General features: G+C 39.7%; 1 protein-coding gene across 25 annotated transcripts in view; it reads right to left on the bottom strand.

The window, feature by feature from the left end:
- LOC136847770 (intersectin-1-like) overlaps nucleotides 1–20,602 on the bottom strand; it is a 189,529-nt gene that overhangs the window by 71,897 nt on the left and 97,030 nt on the right. For all 25 annotated transcript variants that reach the window (XR_010855833.1, XR_010855834.1, XM_067119672.1 and 22 more), the window contains 2 exons: nucleotides 20,304–20,523; nucleotides 13,409–13,639 (listed from right to left, as the gene is read on the bottom strand). Coding sequence is in view for 23 of the 25 variants with exons in the window: in XM_067119672.1 (XP_066975773.1) it covers nucleotides 13,409–13,639; nucleotides 20,304–20,523 (451 nt within the window). In the remaining 2 variants the exon portion in view is untranslated. The remainder of the gene's footprint in view (nucleotides 1–13,408; nucleotides 13,640–20,303; nucleotides 20,524–20,602) is intronic.

The following is a 20,602-nucleotide window of genomic DNA, read 5'->3' as shown; positions in this document are numbered from 1 at the left end:
AAGTAGCTTACTCATCTTGGGTTAAGACGGGAACATAAATGTCCTCATGTACTGTGCTTGAACAATTTTTATATTTCAGGCAAATTATTTGGCACTTTTTCCACTATTGTTGAAAAACAACCCCATAATACTTCAATTACTTACTTTACATTTAATCAATAAAACTGTTAAAATAGCACTGTATACAGCGGACTTTTATTTGCAAACATGAACAATGATTCAGCACAAAAAAGCTGCAATGCATATCTTTCATTTTAATAAGAATTCCTCTCTTCTTCTCCTTATGCCAGCACAGGCTCCTGCTCTTTGGCAGCCCATAGCCAAAGGCAATTAAAAATATCAATAATGACAGTTTTATGATAAAATAAAGTTTTATATATACTTACCATAGCTATTAGTTTCACTTAACCTCAGCAATTCTAAATTTGAAATTCACGGTAGCGTGCTATTGTTTTAGTGTAGGTAACTAAACCCAGCCCACTATCAGGAAAGAATAGGTACAACAGTGCTGAAGAGCCCAATTTGTTTGTGCCCTATGTCCATGAGAGGGAAGGTGGGAGGGTGGTAAGTATATATAGAACTTTATCATAAAAATGCCATTTTTATATAAGTAACTTACCAAGTAACAACATAGCTGAATCCCACATTGACAGGAGGTGGGAAGCATGGATATTTTCCATCCAACAGCACTCATTAAAGGAGATGAATTTGAAATAGAAAGGTCACTAGCATTGGTGTAATGCTTGTTGTAACCTTACCTGGTGAGAGCTGAAGCAGGAAGATACTGCCTCTGGCTGGCGCTCAACTCAACTTGTAGTGACATGGCAGTAAAGTGGGAGAACCTTGCAGTCGAGGAGTACTCCAAAGACTGACAAGACCTTACAAAATAAATGCCCTTGCCCTGGGTGCAGTACAATGAATACAACCAAAAATTTGCTACCACATAATATTAAAACCATCAGCCAACCATTAAAAAACAACAACTGGTACTCCTGATGCATGGCACCACCAGGCATCCCAAAACTTAGCATCCTTTAACAAGGTGAGGAGATAAAGGATGGGAAGGAATATCCCCTATCCTTCTTCTCTCAATACTATGCCAGCCACAGCCAATGGGCCCAATATACTGCAATTATTATAGACTGTCTCCACATCGTGCAAATAATGGGCGGCAAACACTGATTTTGACTTCCAGTAAGTTGATTGGAGAATCATGGAGAGAGGAAAGTTCTGCTTAAAAGCCAATGAAGTGGAGACTGCTCTAATCTCATGAGCTTTTACTTTAAAAACAGAGAGACTGTCTTCTTGAATCTTCGAGTGTGACTTGGAAATAACACTCTTTAAAAAAATGCCAAGGCGTTCTTAGATAATGGTCATGAGGGGTTTTTTTACTGAACACTACAGAGTCTGAGAGGGACCTCTAATCCCTTTGGTCCTATCTAAGTAGTACTTAAGTGCTCTAACTGGGCAGATAGTTCTCTCCTGGTCTGCTGGCCCAAGGATATCTAACGAACTCTTGATCGTGAACGAAGGAGGCCAAGGGTTGGAAGGGGTTTCTTTCTTTACCAGGAATCCAAGTGTGAATGAGCAGACTGCATCTCCTTGCAAAAAACCCATTCGCTCACTGAAGGTGTGTAATTCGCTGATCCTCTTTGCTGTCGCTAAAGCAACTAAAAAGAGAGTCTTCCTGGTTAAATTTCTCAGCGATAAGGCATGAAGGGGCTCAAAAGAAGGGCCAGAGAGCTATTTGAGGAACGACATCTAGATTCCAGGTGACTGATGTAGACTTCTCTTGCTTGGAAGTGTCTAGGGACTTAATTAGATCATTTATGTCTTGATTAGCAGACAAATTGAGACCTCTATGTCTAAACACAGAGTTTAGCATAGACCTATAGCCTCTGACTGTAGAGATGGCCAAGCCTCAAGAGGACATAAAAAATATTAAAAAATCAGCAATCTGTGCTACAGAGGTTTTATAAGATGATATGCCATATCTTCGGCACCAGTCACAAAAGATTGTCCACTTCACCCGGTAGACATTAGCAGACGATTGACATCTGCACTTGGCGACTGCTTCTGCGGCTTTTCTTGTAAAGCCCTTCACTCTGACATGCTCTCTGACAGTCTGAAGCCTGTCAGTGCGAGAGCAGATAAGCCTAGACAGAAGCGATGGAAGTGTGGCTGCTTTAGAAGGCTTCTCTTCTGAGGTAGAAGTCTGGGGAAGTCTATTAGGAGACTGAGAAGGTCCACGAACTGCACCTTCTGTGGCCTAAACAGAGCTACAAGTGTCATGGACATGGTGGTGGTCATGAACTTGTTTAGGACTTCTCTACCATGCTGAACAGTGGGAAAGCGTAGACATCCAAGTCTGACCAGTTCTGGAACATGACATCTGTCACTCATGCCCGAGGGTAGAAGAACAGTAGCGGGGAGGCGATGGTTCCTCAACATCACAAACAGGTCTACCGATGGTTTTCCCCACCATTTCCACAGGTCGGTGTACACCTATGGATTCAGCGCCCATTCCATCGGAAGGACCTGTTTGCAGCGACTTAACTCATCGTCTTCAGTTCCCTTACATTTATACGTAATTTCTTTTCTTCTAACAACCACTTCCCGGATATTTTTATGTCGTTCAAAAGCGCCCTCCAACCTGGATCCGATGTGTCTGAGTACAACGTTAAGTCGGGGCTCAGTGGGTGCAATGACTTTCCTACTAAGAACCTCTCCTCTGCAAACCACCACCGAGGGTCCTCCTTGATCTCGGAGTGATGTGGAAAATGAAGGAGTCTGGGAGAGTTTTCCTGAGCCAACTGACCTTTAGGAAGATTTGCAGGACTCGTGTGTGTACCCTTCCTAAAAGCACAAACTTCTCAATGGACAAGAGAGTGCCTAGCAGACTCACCCACTCGTTGGCTTCCTTACATTCTTCAGGCAGTCTTGAATCCTTTCGCAGGACAGAAAAGCCCAAAAAGTCAGAGCATCGATCCTCATCCCCACATAGAGAATCGACTGTGTCAGAGTAAATTGGGATTTCTAAACACTGATTAAAAGACCCTACTCTTGGGTCAGTAGTAGTCTTTTGAAGGTCCTCCGTGCATCTTGTTTTCGATGGGGAGCGTAGTAGCCAGTCATCCAGATATAAACAGACATTGATCCCCATGAGATGGAGCCATCTCACTACAGAGGCGAGAACATGGGTGAATACTTGCGGAGCTGTAGAGAGGCCGAAACAGAGAGCCCTGAACTGAAGGACCCTGCCCTGGAATGCAAACCATAGATACTTCCTTGAGTCTGGATGTACTGGGACATGGAAGTACGAATCCTCCATGTCGATCGTTAACATCCAGTCTCCCTGATGAACGGCTGACAGGACTGAACGGTTCATTTCCACTTTGAACTTCATGGTCTGCACAAAAAAGCTCAAAGCACTAACGTCCAGGACAGGTCTCCAACCTCCCAACACCTGTGTTTACGTCTTCGACCACCTCCACAGCTCTTTTCCTAAGTAGGGATGATACTTCTTCCTTCAGGGCCAAAAACTGGAGAAGCCTGGCTGCTGCGGGGACATGGAGGACCATAACCTCACTTGCGAGAGGCCGGTTTGGAGGACAACTTCTTGGTTGGCCAGACTGATTGCAGATTCGAGCAGCGGGCGGGGCTGAAATTTGGTTCTTCCGTCTCGAAAGGGCTGCTGTTGCAACGGGAGACAGTTCTTGTGCTGAAGGAGACCGAAGTGCCACGGATTGATTCCTTGGTACGTCTTGTCGACTGCATCAAAAGGTCCTGTGTCAGACTGCTTCTGTAAGTCCGACGCGATCTGCTCTATTGCAGCTCTTGGGAATAAAGCTGACTGATCTAAAGGGGCAAACAGGAGAGCCGATCTTTGAGAGGGAGTAACACCTTTAGAGGTAAAGGTACACCACAGTTCCCTTTTCTTAAGAGCCCCCATGGAAAACAGGGTAGCCAGTTCCTGGGAGCCATCCCTAATGGCCTTATCTGTGCATGAGAGTACTCCCAACCAGTCCTCAGCGAAGTCCTCTTGAAGTGTACTACAGTCCTCTACTTTCTTGGCCAACGCCCCGATTGTCCAGTCTAGGAACCTGAATACTTTGAAGACTTTAAAAACGTCTTTCACGAAACAGTCTAATTCTGAAGACGTGATCATAATCTTAGCGGAGTTAAGAGCCGATCTCCACACTGCGTCCACAAGACTGGAGAAGTCCCCCTGGGAGGAGACAGAAACTCCCAGTGAAGGCACTTCCCCAGTGGAGTAGGATGAGTACCTCTTTGGTGACAGACGGGAGGGAGGTATGCTGAAAACCGCCTTAACAAGCTCCCTCTTTCCTGCTAACCAACTGTCAATGCCCACTAATGCCTTCCTACAGGATGAGGAGAGGACCATCCTCAGTAGTCTGGAGGTCTCTACTGGCAGTCTCATCAGGAAGGCCGAACCAGGTGACGACAGGGCCCTTGAAGAGAAGAAAGTTGGACAGCAGAAGAGGAAGTACCTCTAGAGCATTGAATACACTGATGTAGGACATTCTTGATCAATGACTTCTTCGCCGGCTTCCTCACTGGATGAAATGGGAGAAGGAGCTAAGTCCACCTGATCCTGTGTAGCAGCAGGTTGCTTTTGTAAAAGTCCAAGGGTATTATCAACTGCCGTTGGATAGGTTCCAACAAAGGATCCATGACAGCAGGTGTTGGCATCAAATGTTTGGCGAGGATTCTGACACATGGTGCTTGGAAACTGGGCATACGGACACGGGACACTGCTCGGCAGATGGTCGCTCGGACACTGAGTGCTCGCAACCCAATCGCTCGGACAGTGGGCGATCAGACACTATATGCTCGGACACTGTGTACTTGGAAGTTGGGTGCTTCGACACAGAACGGTAGGACACTGCACATTTGGAAATCGGGCGCTCGGACAACTTGGATGAAGTATGCCGCATCAAAGACTGGCTCACAGTCATCGAAGTGTCATGCACAAGCCGATCAGGACTGGAAGCAAGGCATTCGGACACTGGGCATTTGGATACAGAACACTTTGACACTGCATGTTTGGACAACTTGGATGAGGAATGCTGCATCAAAGACTGGTTCTCCGTCACCAAAGTGTTATGCACACCCCGCTCCAAAAACTGTAGGAGGGAAGAGGACTGTGCTCTTGTTCCCTGTGAATCTTACATGGGAGCAGCGAAGCATGCTCAGCAGAAGGAGCATGCCTTTTCAATGGCCTTTACACCTTTGTAAAACGTTTACACCCCGTCTGCACTAGTGTTCGAATCATTGGACGACAAAGCAGGCAAATCCATATGGACGGCTTTCCAATGGCATCTCCCAAGTCCTGGGTTAGATCAACAGGCTCGGTTGAGGGGGCAACTACCTGTGGGCAAACCCCACTGACCTCCCTTGGACTTCGGGTTTGCTTCCTCCCATGTTTGGGGGAATCTAACACTGACCTTTGTCTAGGAGCATCGGTGGGACAAGTAGTCACCTCCTCCACTTGCACACTTACCTGGTCCATAAGAGCCTTACCCGAAGACCCGATTTGGGCTACAGTATTAACAAGCAGACCAAACTTTTTGGTCAATTCTAGCTCCTAGGCTGGCGATGGCATTGGGTTCGGAAAAGTTGGAGGGCTGGTGATCCGGGAGAACACAGGTACAAGTGTAGAAGGCACAGGTTGAGAAGCAATATCTGATTTCAGAGTAGAAATCTGACTAGCTAAACCTTTATCCTCGGCTTTAGCAGCCGCCTTTCTCTGTCTGTCTCTTTGGAGTCTATGTAGATGTGCTTCCAAAAGTTTCCATTTACTCTGATCCCAGTCTTTGCATTCGTCACATTTAAGTTCAAAAGAGCAAATCTGCCCTCTATAATGGCAACACGAAAGTGTGTGAGTCATACTTAGCAGAAGTAAGTCTAGTATTACAGCCTTTGCTGCAATACCTAATACTGTACCAGACATGCTAGAATCTGACATAATAAATCACAAGTCACAAGTCTGAATAATGAACTAGCTAAGCTAATATATAGCACGCTGCCAACACAAATGAATACTTCACCAAAGGCGAAAGATACAACCATCTGGCGAAATTCAAATCAGAGCTGCTCAACCAACAGTTGTACAGCTGTTGACCGGCACAACAAATTGGGCTCTTCAGCACTGTTGTACCTATTCTTCCCCAATAGTGGGTGGGGTCTAGTTACCTACACTAAAACAATAGCACATTACCGCGAATTTCAAATTTAGAACGGCTGCGGTTAAGTGAAACTAATAGCTATGTAGTTACTTGGTAACTTACTTATATAAAAGTGAAGTGCTCTAGTACGTGTGTCTTTCTTGTCACATGATGGCTTTTGGCACCTTGCTCTCACTCTAATAATGATAAGTCAGCATAGCTAACTCATCATCATAAAACAGTTTAAAGAAACTAATAAGTCACTTTTTGCAATCCTTATTGAGTTGGCATGAATTTTTTTCTTATGGGAGAAATAAAAATTGAAACAAGTTAAAGAAGCTGGACAGTTAGGCACGATGAGACAAAAGAAAGCAGATGCTAAGTAAAAGGAAGAGAGGATGAGACTAAAGAGAATGGATGATAAGTAAAATGCAGAGAGCAGTAAGGTATGTGCCACAAGGATGGTCTAAAGACCATTTCATCCTATCTAGAGTATGCCTTACAAAGCACAATATAGGCACTACTCTTCAGAGACTTTATGTATGTATGTGAAATTGTTATAACTTCAATCTACAGACATCTACAAATTTTAAGAAGATTCTATGCTTCAAAAGCATACAGTACTCTCCAAAATATTTTTCTATAATCACTGATTGCAATGGGCAATGCCTATTCTCTCTTAATACTCTGAATGACAGTGCACCTGTTAGTTGACATGATCACAGCCCTATATGCATATTTCTCACGCAGAAACAACACGCACAGGAAACAATGCCAGGTGAAATTACACAAGATGTTTACGGTTCAGTAATTAATATTATGCTCATGTTTTAAACATCTAATACTATAATGCAATTTATTTACAGAAAAATATGCATAAAGTAGAAAATGACAAGACATAAAAAACATTTTTCTTACAAATACAAAAACTTAGTAACATTAATTCTCGAAAGCAATGAACACCAAGAAGACAAAATCATGCAAACAACAACAATTAAGATTAGAACTGTATATCTTTTTAGACCTATAACTTGACTATAATTCAGGGTTGCTTACTAAACTCCATTTGGGTATGATGCTAATAATCTACTAGATGTATACAATTAAAATTTTTTTCTCTCGCAATTATGTGTTTTTTTCACTTATATCAGCAGGGAGATCATCAGGTTTATTATTAAATTTATTATTACTATTATTATTACAGTGTTATTATTATTATAAGGAAGCAGACCCTCCTTTAAACATTTCCTGTTAAAAGGAATGGCTGCATCGTGCAAATTAATGTTATATTGAGACTTCTCAATTTTCCTTATGACTCGTTTCTCTTCTGTGTTAATACTGGTCAATAATTGTGCAAAGTTCATACTTTGGAAAAAAGAAATATATTAACAGTGTTTATGAAGCAATTTCTTTTGTCCTTAACTTTCCACCCAGCCTGGAGATCATCTTCAAGACAGGTGAGATGATTCTGGAGACAAGGGGTGTGGTGGGGTATTATGTATAGGGGGCCAGCATTGTAGTCGAGAGCAACGCTGAATTCTTGTGGGTTGCTAGGGGATTACTTTTCCCGAATGTAGAAGTGGAACAAGTCAGAAGGAAAATTGAGAATACTCAATCAGAAGGAAAATCAAGAATACTCAATATAAGATTAATTTGCCAGATGCAGCAATCCTTTTTAACAGGGGATTATTATTATTATTATTATCATTACAGATCCTCTTTAAAACAGTTTTAACTGGAGTTGAATGTGACTGCTGAATCAGCTTCATTTAACTTGTGTAAAGTCTGAAAAACTTTGTACACACTGAATGTAACTGACATAGCAATCATATTACTATTACAGTATTATTATTATTATCTTTTTTTTTTTTTTATACATCACAGTCATCCTATTCGACTAGGTGATTTTTATAGTGTGGGGTTCCAGGTTGCATCCTGTCTCCTTAGGAATCCACCACTTTTCTCACTATGTGCGATGTTTCTAGTAGCACACTTTTGTGCATAAGTCTTGGAGCTACTTCGGCATCAAGTTTTCCCATATTCCTTTTCAGGGATCTTAGGATTGTGCCTAGTGTTCCTATGATTATGGGTACAATTTCCACTGGCATATTGCATGTCCTTCTTATTTTCATATTCAGGGCCTGATACTTATCAATTTTTTCTCTTTTTTTCTCATCTACCTTGATGTCCCATGGTACTGCGACATCAGTGAGTGATAATTTCTTCTTGATTTTGTCAATCAACGTCACGTCTGGTCTATTGGCACATATCACCCTATCTGTTCTATTGTTATTATTATTATTATTACTATTACTATTATTATTATTATTATTATTATTATTATTATCACTATGCAACATGAATAAATTTTCATATGGAACAAGCCTAAAAGGCTAATGACTTCCAAAACAAGTTACAACACGTGCAATGCACGAGTGTGAAAAAGAGAAACCGGAGATAAACAATCAACTTCACATAGCTAAGATACACAAATAACAATATAAGTCGGGAAAATGAAGACAATGCAGCATGGTGCTTTGAAGCACCACATCAAATACTTAACATCTGAGCATCAACAACAATTATACTGCCAGAAAAAAACTTTTCAAATTTAAGTCTTCTGGTATCTGCTAGGAAAGCACACAATACTTCTTGGAGTACAAGCACTCAATGTGTAAATGGAAGTTTACTTCTGATATAAAGCATTTGGAAAATAGCTAAACAAAGTATCTTCCAGTAAAGAAGGAAACAACCTTCTTGGGCAATCTTCTGTAAAAGATGAAGAAGCTGACATCCAGATACATAAGCAGTATTCTGATGAAAGTAAAAAAAAAAACCTGAAGTATGTAGCATTGAATGTCCACATATTGATATACAAATTTTACACAGCTTTAAATAAAATACTTAGTTTTCTGGTAGCATTAGACGATGCAGTGTCACCTCAACTTATTGGACCTCAAACTTAGTGCATCTAGTTATTTAATGGACATATTCGAGTCCAATAAAAATAAAATTATTTTGTGCTTATATGAGTAATCTGGTATTTATGCTTGAGTTATGGGAAAGGTGGAACAAATGTGTCACAATGGACAACCTCTCATATATAGTGGAACAACCCCACATGTATGCTACGCTCCAGCTATCGGGAAGCGCAGTAAAACATATGCGACCAACCCATTAAATGTTTGAACCTATAGCATGTGGGAGTTGTTTCCAAGGTAATGACTGCTTTGGTCATTCATGGAGTCTATTGCTTGCCTCATAAACAGCCTGTACTCTCTACTTTTTGTTATTTTGCTCCTGGAAGAAAAGTATGTGCAGCTACTCTTTCTTGTGAACTGAAAGTTCAAACTACAGCAAACTGTTGGTTACAAATACATAATGTACTTGCAGTACACTATCAAATTTAACACATAAAAAGTATTTTTTTAAAAGTGAAAGCGTCACTCTTAGTTCACCTTGCAGTCACGTGCTCAAAAATCCTGAGACGTTTGGTTAAATAAAGTACAACTGCATGTCTATGTACAGTATTTCAGAACATGCAATCATACTACTGAAAATCATTGTTAACCGAATGTATAAAAACAGTTCCTTACGTAATTTTTGTAAATGATTGTGCCAATCTTTGTTTCACTGTGCAAGCCTGAGCACATGCTCTAAAATCATAATTTAGATGCTAAGAGAAATATAATTTCACTTGTATGTGTACTACAGAATTGGAAATCATTGTTAACTGAATATATAAAAACAGTTCCTTACATAAATTTTTTTTAACTGAACCATGCTTTTATGTTTCATTGTGTGAGCATGTAATCTAAAATTCTAAGACTTGTCATTATGAAAAGTATACCTGTATTTCTATGTGTACTAGAGAATAGGAAATCATTGTTAATCAACAAATAAAAATAGTCCCTTACATGAATTTTTTTAACCGATTGCACAATGCTTCTTTGTTCATTGTGTGAACACGTGCTTTAAAATTCTAAAATTCTTGGCAAAAAGTCATATAAACTACCTTAAAAGTATACCATTTGTGAAACTAATTGTTCATCATGTTTTAAAAGAAACATGTGATGTTTTTCCATTTCAGAAAGTTATATTATTGTACATGTCATGCTTCATATTGTTGACAAGTCAAAACAAAAGAGGAACTATTTAAGTTTCCCATAAGTTAGACCTTCTGAACCAATTATAGAAAAAATTGATGGACTGTTGATCAGGTCTGAGAACATTTCAGTTGCAGTAGGCAATCAATGAGCAACATGTGAAATGCCAGATACCAAGTGAGGCTTTGCCAAATAATACAGCTCTGATGCCTTGAAACTTCATACTGCTATGGCCACACACAAGGCAATCTACCATAGCAAACTGGAGAATGAGGAAGCTGTCTCTGGGAGGCTTTTGTAACAAAAAAGTGCATGTGTGATAATAAGTGAAACAGAGATACAAAAGGCAGCATCAAATGGGTGGCTATGGTGTTTCTATACCTGGTATGGGTTACGTGACAGGAAAATCATTGGAGAGGCAGTGATTGCACCCACCGAAGAAGCAGACAATTTCTGCCAGAATTCTTGGATCTGCTGAAAAAAGAATGTACAGTCCTCATGCAAATTTACAACTTCGATGAGACTTACTTGTTTTTGAAGCCCCTACATCAAAACATTAAAGCGATGGCAGGAAGTCACGATGTCCTTGGCCTGAAGGATTTCGGCACCTTGTTTTGCCAATGCTGATGGCTTTCACCACCTCAAGGTGTGTTGTTGGAACTTCTAGACAGCCAAGGGATATAAAGGACATACCCTTGCTGCCACTCTATTATAGCATTTTCATCACATAAGGCATGATTCACAATGAATATTATCAAGTCCTATTGCTTAATCCTTGCATTCAAGGAGATAAGGAACCATCAAGAAAATGCACTTAAAATCCATCCAGACTGTGTCAGAACCATCATTCTTGATGGAAAACTGTGCTGCACACCTGTCTGAGGAAGATCTAATGACAGAAGAGTGCAGGATTAAGCGCACTGTCCTCCCTAAAATACATCAGCCTTAGTAAAGTTTATACACCAGGGGGGTTATGTATCTTACTGAGTGGTTGGTACTGATCAATGCATTAGAATGAAGATGATACCAGAAAAAAACTCTTGAAAATTGAAATCGGTACAACTTGTAGTCTGCCATACTCAACTGGGCAGCAGCATGGGAGGCTCTGATACAAACTACTGTACAATGAGCACTGCATGTAAACTGCTGGAGGGAACTGAAGATGCTAATGACTGGTAGATTTCAATCCTATGATTTCCATGCTGCCCTCCAAAAGATGGTCAATCCTAAACTGATGAAATAATCAAAGATTGGCTAGAAGAGGACTACGGCAACTGGGGTCATCAGTTGCCAAGAGGCAAGGGAATTATCCAAGAGGTAGTGCAAGTCAGCCAACAAAGAGCATGAGGATGGCAGAGCCATCAAGGGCACCCACACAGCTGTCATGGCACATGGAAATGTATATATCAATTTGCTTCATATCCTTATCCCTGAACAAACCACATAAATCAGTAATCCTTGGTGTATGATAGGATCATAAGTTGTAATTTTGGCCATGAATTCTGCAATTCTGGCTCAGCCTAAGATGTCCTGAATTACCAAAACAACACTGGGGTATCACTATGCTTCTCAGCGTCACCTTCTATGTAAGATTAAGGCAGTCCCCGCTCATCAGCGGCATTGGTTAACGGCCTTTCGGTTTTATGGCTCTTGGTTAACGAAATTGTTAACCAGATTTTCGGCACTGGTAGGCAGTTAATCAGCGTCAGTAGGTGGTTTATCACCATCGGCGGCCTTTTATTGGTGTAGTTAAGGAATTTTTGGTGCTGGTAAGCAGTTTATCTGCTTTGGTAAGCAGTCTATCGGCGTCGGTAAGTGGTTTTGAATGCCAATTGGTGCTTACAGCATCGCAAACGCCATTTATCACTATAATTACTGTGATGTTCTCGTTATGGATGAATTTTGGTTATCACCGCTTGGCCGGGAACGGAACCCGTCGTTAACCGGGGACTGCTTGTACACAAAATATACTGTATGTATTTATTTTGTATAGTTTGGCATTTTAAATGATGTGGGTACATAGCTAATGGTCTGCCATTTATATTTAATTGTCTTCGGGGTAGGAGTACACAATATTTTAATATATACAAGGTATTTAATATGGTTTGGGATTTTTACTGAAGTCTATTAAATGCACACAATATGCACACACTGCTTTCTCTTTCTCTTTCAAATAAAATATTTTTCTATAAAAAAATTTAAAGCAATGTTACTTAGTTTTTTTTTTATATTACGTGACTTTTGAGTACAGTATTTTACATATCTTATAAGCATAGGCAAGTACAGTAGAACAACATTTTTGGTAGGCTATACAGGAGGTACTGTGCTTGTTTTGGGAACAATTCATTTTGCAGATATCTCTCTAAAATTTACTAAATATATTAACATTCTAACTGATGATAATTATAAAATAATGGTTAAGATGAGCTATTAATTACTTTGTATGAAATTGCTGAACACTTATAGGCTATGTTTCTTATATCTGGATGGTGTCTTGCTGACAGCAAAAGGAAGTCATATAAAAAGCACTGTGTCCCTTCAGGCAACTACATTCATCTGCCTACATATTATGCAATATGATTGAAGGAATATTTACAAAAGAAAATAGCAGTGTTAGTGTGTGTGTGTGTGTGTGTGTGTGTGTTTTAACTGTAAAAAGATTCATACAAACAATATCTTAAAACCAGCCTTATGCTTCTAATGGGGGTCCTGTACAGCTGTTTTCTAAAAATACCTATTAAACTTACCAAATGACTAAGAAATTTTTTCTGAAAATCTGTGCAACTAAGGCTATATATGACTCCAAAGAATATCCTAAGCTTCTGCACTTGTACATTAATGTGCATTTTATATTCAAACTTTCCAAAAATTTACCAGCAATAAAATGCAAACAAACTGCTGAACATAAAAAAAAGCGAACTTCCCTTCTTCTAAATACCTTAAATGAAACTTTCATAAATATTTCATGAGTAAATAAAACCAAAAAGCACACCTTCCCAAGCTTAAATGGAGATGAACTGGACCAATTTCTCTGAGCTTAAATGGTGAAGATTCTGATTCACATTCCCAAAGTTAAAAATATGAAAAGCTTAGAAAAAAAGGAGTTCTACTCACAGCAGAGAGAGTCTTCAATATCAGGAGAGGTGACTGCACCCACAGTTGAGACTCCAGTAAATGGCTGCACATAATTGGAAGGAAATACACCAATAATTCCATTTATAGTTCCTTTCCACCATGCTGCATCTTCTTTGTCAATTACAGAGATGATGGCACCAGCTTCAAATGTCAGCTCATCCTCATTCATAGCTGTGTATGGATAAAGAGCTTCCACTTGCTCAGCAAAACCTGCAAGCAGATACCACAGTAATTCAGACAAAATAAAGAAACCAATAATATCTAGAATAAAAGATAATTTAAAAATAACACAGTAATAAATTTGTTATTCTCCACTAACTTCAACTGGAAATACAATTAAGCTAACTTACCAATACCTAATCAGATGATGTAAATTACAGCCAAGCACAAAAAAACTACTGTATTTACATAATATACTTAAGCACTACTATCAATCATCTAAATATGATTCATCAGTTTAAACGGACCAGGAGCTTCAAACAAAGCCCTTATAATGAAGTTAAGAGTGTGACAAAACCACTTCAATTATAATTAATATGATCGGTACAAAGGTCACAATTCTAGCAAACTTAATGCTTATTTAACAGATTACCTTATAGATAAAATTTGATAACTGTACACACAGTATTAGATTTAGAGCGAACTAAAAAACTACATGACTCCCTAAATCAACAAGAGATGTTTCACAAGCACTCTTTATCAGGTAGGTTAAATGTACAGTATATTCAACTGCCTTACCTACTCTGTTACCCTGTATGTCTCCAAATTACACAATTATGCAACATTCCATGTATTTCAACATACGTACTTAGGTCATAAGGTATTGAAGTATCACCATCATTAGTGTTAAATTTCACTTTTATCATAATGTGTTCAACTGTCATTACTGAGCTGTTTAACCAGAATACTGTAATCAAATAGAAAGCACACAGAGTTTGGAATATTTCCATTCTCTATTCATTAGTGTACATGTAGTTTTATACTGTTGTTCAATAAACGTTGAATATTTGGACTCGTCACAATTAGCAACCATACCATAAATCTAACAGCAACAGAATTATCTCCCAATATGACAAATTTTTTAAGTAATCTGTATTTTTCCTAATATAAAACCTGAGGTTTTTACATACGGGATTAACTTTCAGCGAGCTGGAAAACCGACCATTAAACTCTTGCGAGGTGGTTATGTTAATAGCTACTGATGGTAGGGGTGGAAGCACAGCCCACCAGGTCAGTGCACATTCAATTCTATGCAGTTTACCTTTTGGCGCAGGTAAGAGAATGAGGGGTGGTAAGAGGTGGGCCCTTTATGTAAAGACCTCAGGTTTGTATGTTAGGAAAAATATAAATTATTTTGAAAATCTGTCATTTGTTCCTACACAAATACAAAACCTGAAAATCTGTCATTTGTTCCTACACAAATACAAAACTTTAGTCTTTAGTATATGGGAGGCTTACTTTGGAGGGAGGATTCTGAGTAAATCTTTGAACTAACTGGTAGTTTGGCTAACCTGGGTACTCTCTTCCTGATCATGACAGAGCAAAGGAATGAGACCATGCCTCTGATTTACTTAACAATAGTGATGTTCATTCGCCAGACTTCCAGGCATTTCGAATTAATGGAATGTAACATCCTTGATTCAAAAAGGCTTGGATGAACCGACAAGTGTCAGAGACTATAAAAGCTAAGAGTAACCAACTGGTTTGTTCAAATTATATTTCAGCATTTCACTTTGTATGTGAAGACACAAAATGTGCCATGTGATCTGGACACCATTTACACAGCTCAAAATTTAGGCAATATGCCACACAAACCAAGCAGCTGCATTGTAAACATGAGTTAAGTTCATGGGTTTTCTCTCATTCTCTATTAGTGTTTGCTATTGATCACACTTAGTTTCCAAACCAACTGGGTCTAGGGGGTTATTCACCAAATACTCCGGGGCCAAATGAGTGTGACCTGTTCAAAGATTGGGTAAATATAAGTCAGTGTGGCATTGTTTAAGGAATGTAGAAAACACAATAAGCAGTGAGTTTAATCTCTTAATTTCTCATCCTAAAATTCCTCATTCCATATAGCTTGCACTTTGTTAAACATGATAGGTTTTGAGAACAAAAAAATCAGGTAGGAACTGGTAACTGATTGATGAATTGTGGGTTATCTGGCGTCACAACTACCAGGGTCACCGACACCGGTAGGAACTGGTATACCGTATTAATCTGGCAGTGGTGGTTGGTTCTTTTTTGTCCTTTTTCAGCATCTACATTCCCAAAATACCTCAATGGCAGCTGATCACTACGTTCATAAATTACGAAACAATAATAAGACAATACAGTTGACGCCAGGGATTCCTGGGGGATGCGTACCACTACCCCAATAAATAGCTCAAATCCGCAAATAGTTAAAAACCCTCTAAAAATGCTTATAACTGCCTATTTTGTAGTTCAAATCACCAAAACCCCTCTAAAAATGCTTATATCTGAATATTTTAATAGTTTTATCGTAAAAAAGTGCAATTAATCATGAAAATTACATGAAAATACAGTAATTTGTGAACATTTCCCTAAGAAAAATACTGTGAATAGGCAAATTTTCCATGAATAATGTGTAAATATGTTCCACAGAGAAATTCACGAGTAGGTGAAGCCGCAAATCCAGAACCGTCAATAGGTGGGGGTCTGTAATGCATGAAATATAATTGCATACAGTATGTAAAACAAAATAGTTTTATTAGTTATGATTAGTCTTAATACAACTGTATTATTTGGCTTTTACAAATGGATATCGATTGGTGTAACAACCTAACTAGGGAAATGGTCTCTCTCTCTCTCTCTCTCTCTCTCTCAAACACACACACACATGAATAATGTGTAAATATGTTCCACAGAGAAATTCACAAGTAGGTGAAGCCGCAAATCCAGAACCGTCAATAGGTGGGGGTCTGTAATGCATGAAATATAATTGCATACAGTATGTAAAACAAAATAGTTTTATTAGTTATGATTATTCTTAATACAACTGTATTATTTGGCTTTTACAAATGGATATCTATTGGTGTAACAACCTAACTAGGGAAATGGTCTCTCTCTCTCTCTCTCTCTCTCTCTCTCTCTCTCTCTCTCTCTCTCTCTCACACAATGTGCAGCTTTAAAGAAACAAAAGCAGCAGATTTTTAAGTTTTTGCTGAAAACTAAAGCCAGAAAAGTTTGCAATGCCGGAAAACACCGAAAGGTACCAGGAAATGGAAATTCGAGAGTCCATTTATAAAGTGATTTAAGCTCCGATGTAGCAAAGGGTAAGCATTTCCAGGGAGATGTTTATGGAGCAGGCCAGAATTTCCATAAGGAACTAAACCTAACTAATACCAGTGATTATTCATAAACTTTGTCCTATTTTTGATAACACAGCAATATAGTATGTATGTAGAATGAGCCATCAAGACTTTGTTTACATAGGCATAGGGGTTTTTTAGGGTTGATTTCTGTCATCTGGGATTATCTGTGGTCCAGCAGTTACCTGGTCCCAAGGGCGCCGGTTTCAAGAGGCTGGACTGTATATACATTCCCTCTTTCTTTCTCTTTAACCCTGCAGTGTTGATACTGTACTGTACATTGCAAAAATTAAAGAAAAGTTCTTTTTACTTATGTTAAATATCTGTAGTGTTTATGGCCAACAGTACAATGTACAGTATTAGGACTCAAGGTTTGGAGTGGTCAAGAGTTATTTTATGGATTTTAAATTTTATCATGGAGCTGGTATCCCTAGCCCCACGAAATTTCAGTTACAAGTGATTAAAAGTGATAAACCTTCCTTTCCAAAACAACAAACTACTGAAGCTGGGTAACCAGGAGTGCAGAAGCTTTATCCTTGAGACTGAGGGATGCTAGAACCCCCCTCCAGATGGATCACTGCACTGATTACTATTTCTATCCTTATAGCAGTTTGTCATACAGAGCATTTCAGCAGGCTGAGGTTGAAAATTTTTATCCTCAGCCTTCGTCACTAACACCTTGATTCTAGCTTACAGATAATCAATCTTACCTTGCAGTTCAAAGTCTGTAATCTCTCCAAGAAACAACTAGCTATGGCATCTACTACACTTTGCTCTCATCTCCAGTGTTTCTGAAGAAGAAAAGCCTCTATTAAAAGAAAACCTTTCAATGGGAAGTACCTCCCACTCTCCCTTCTACTTCTCTTACCACGGGACTCAATCTAAGCCATCCTCCTTTACTGGGCTAAATGGGTAACCACCGCTTTCTAGTTGGAGTCATCCTACTGAGTAGAAGGCTGAAGACATCCTTGAAGGGATATCTGGCGCCCTATGATGTCTGGACCATGGAAGATGAGATTTTTCTGGTCACTCAATTCATTTGCTATGAGTAACCTGATTTCTCAATGATGATAACCTGCTGCTAATGTTAAAAATTAGTGCCCTGGCATCTCTGGAACAATGCTGGTCCTTGTTTATAAATGAATAGTCACAATCAGAGCTCTTCCCATGGTGACTGTCTCATGATCCCTATCATGCTCTCACACACAGGAACATAGGCTTGACCACCATCACAGCTGGATGACGACTGGAGTAATGGCCATCACGGTCTTGGTGTCTGAAGGAATTAAGGCTTATTTTCTTCCTACCAAAAAGAAGTGAATTCTGAAAAAGAGTGATACTTGAATGGGCCTTGCCACATAAATGTCTTTGCAGGTCATAGGGACATCTGCTGGACAGGCCATCGGCAGAGCAGCATTTGAACAGGTAGGCTTCTCATGGAGCAGGGTGAGAGTTCAGCACACACAGAGATGTGAGCAAAAATGAATGAGTATGAGCATAAGTGGGCCAGTCCACAGGTGAGGCGCACAAAGAACTAATGTAATGGGAACTGGATCTGTCATCTGAAATGCAACAGAATGTGAGCTAGGAAGGAGGTGCACACTGAGTATTGAGGAGCAAGTAGCATAAAAAGTTTAGGCAAAGACATCACCTAATACTGTCCCTCCCTCATCATGACCAATGACAAAGATGACTTCCTTAGACCAGTCCTTAATGTCCAACTTTGCATGTAGGGAAACAACTGGTTGTGTGATTACTCGCAGAACATCTGACAGGTGAGGAGCACTGAACATACCTGCCTGTGACAGCTGCTACATAACAGCATAGCAGGCCTTACCTGGAAGGCATTGACAGGTGTGATGGTGCATATGGAGGAGAAGGACCTGTCCTCTTCTTGGTGGCTGCTGCCTTGCACTGCTATACAGTAAACCCCCTGTATTTGCAGGGGATGCATACCACAGCCCCCCCGCGAATAGCTAAAACCCGCGAATACTTAAAACCCCTCTAAAAACACTTAGAACTGCCTATTTTGATAGTTCAAACACAAAAAAAACTCTAAAATAAAAATGCTTATACCTGAGTATTTTACTATTTTTATCACAAAAAGTGCATTTAGTCACGAAAATGATATGAAAATACAGTAATTAGTGAATATTTCTCGGTGAAAAATACTGCGAATGGGCAAATTTTCCGCGAATAATGTGTATATATGTCCCATAGAGAAATCTGCGAATAGGTGAGTCCGAGAGTCATGAGGACGCGAATACGGGGAGTTTACTGTATAGCCTTTGTCGATGCCGTTGAGAAGGATGAACCTTCTGGAGGAGGCTAGTTCCAATTTCCTAGGACTAAAGAGGGAAGCTGAGACTCCAGACACTGGAAGCTGCCCAGACTGACTTTGGGTAGCGAAGTAGTTCAGGACATGCTGAATTGTCTTCTACTCCAGAGTCTATGCACTTCCTGAAGGAGGAGGGAGAGGGGAGGATGTAGGATGTAGGAGGAGTCGAAGGAGGTCTAAAGGAGGCACTGGCAAAGGGTTTATGATAGCCCTCCCTAGAGGGTGTAGCAGTTCTCTTTTGCCTCCTCATCTTGTAGAGCATCTACTACAAATTGCCAATCAACACATTCCTCACATTGTTCCTCTGTTGCACATTTTTTCCCTCTGCACGAAATACAAACAGACTACGGGTCGACCACTAGGGGGTCAAAAACTTAATGTACATTGTTTATCCTTGCCTGTACAATGCCTAAAATCAAGCTTACTATCCTCCAAAGTAGCCATTTCACACACTTGGGGTTCAAACAGGATGCTCAACACCATGAGATGAAGACAGGTCACCCACATAGCTTGCATACCACAGACAAAGAAAAAACTGATAAAGATCTCTTGCCTCAGAACAAATGCACTACTGCACAAAAAGCACAAAATATGGATATTGGGAGGGGGATCTATCACAAGCGAGACAAGAAAGACACACATCGAATTATTCTCGCACTCATGACATGCACATAGGTGATGTCAGCAATGGAAATGGGAAACGGTCAAAGAAAACTTGAAACACCGATGGATGAGTCACAGTTGATGAGATAGACTGCATGAAGTTGTGATAGGCCACGGGACTAAGTGATAGGATTTTGCTTTTGAGTAAGACAGCTGAAGTGTGCCCTGAGCAAGTAACTCCATTTATGGAAGCTTAGTTTAGTGTTCCCATTGCACTGGAACAAACACTATCTATTATAATATTAAAATTTGCTGGGTGCATTTAGTTTTGTTAATAGTGAAACTATAACCACCAACTTTAGAGGAGACAAAAAATAATTCAGCAATAATATTAATATGAAATCTTTTGATTAATTCCTCTCCAACTAAGTACTGTATATTACAATGGGATGTATGGCATTGAATGTGCACTTTTGGATTTCACAGCAACCACCACTCCATTACTACTTTTAGAACTGTGAAGCAGGCTATGCAAACTATTCGTATCCATAAAATTATGTAATCCATATGAAAATAATTGGGAATTGTTAAAAATTCATACCATTTGAAGCATCATTCGGCCCTGTCATGGGTGCATCAGTTGGAGGAGTAATAGTGACTTGTGTAATTGGGTTTGCATTTGTAGGTGTGACCACCTCATCTGGAGGGGCATCTTCTCTGTTCGTAAGTTCCATGGAAACTGGAGTAGAACGGGATGATCCTCCCAGGACTTTGACGTAAGTTGCTGGGAACCAACCAATTTGACGTTTTTTGCCCTTAGCCTGTAAAATAAATTTTATCAGACAACTGCAAATATAAAAATATGAATGAATGCACAGCTTTGCATTAAGATACCAGCAA

This window comes from Macrobrachium rosenbergii, chromosome 17, assembly GCF_040412425.1.
Source record: "Macrobrachium rosenbergii isolate ZJJX-2024 chromosome 17, ASM4041242v1, whole genome shotgun sequence".
In the NCBI taxonomy this organism is placed as follows: domain Eukaryota; kingdom Metazoa; phylum Arthropoda; class Malacostraca; order Decapoda; family Palaemonidae; genus Macrobrachium; species Macrobrachium rosenbergii.
Note: the sequence above shows the minus strand (reverse complement) of the source record. Positions and strands in the feature narration are given on the sequence as shown.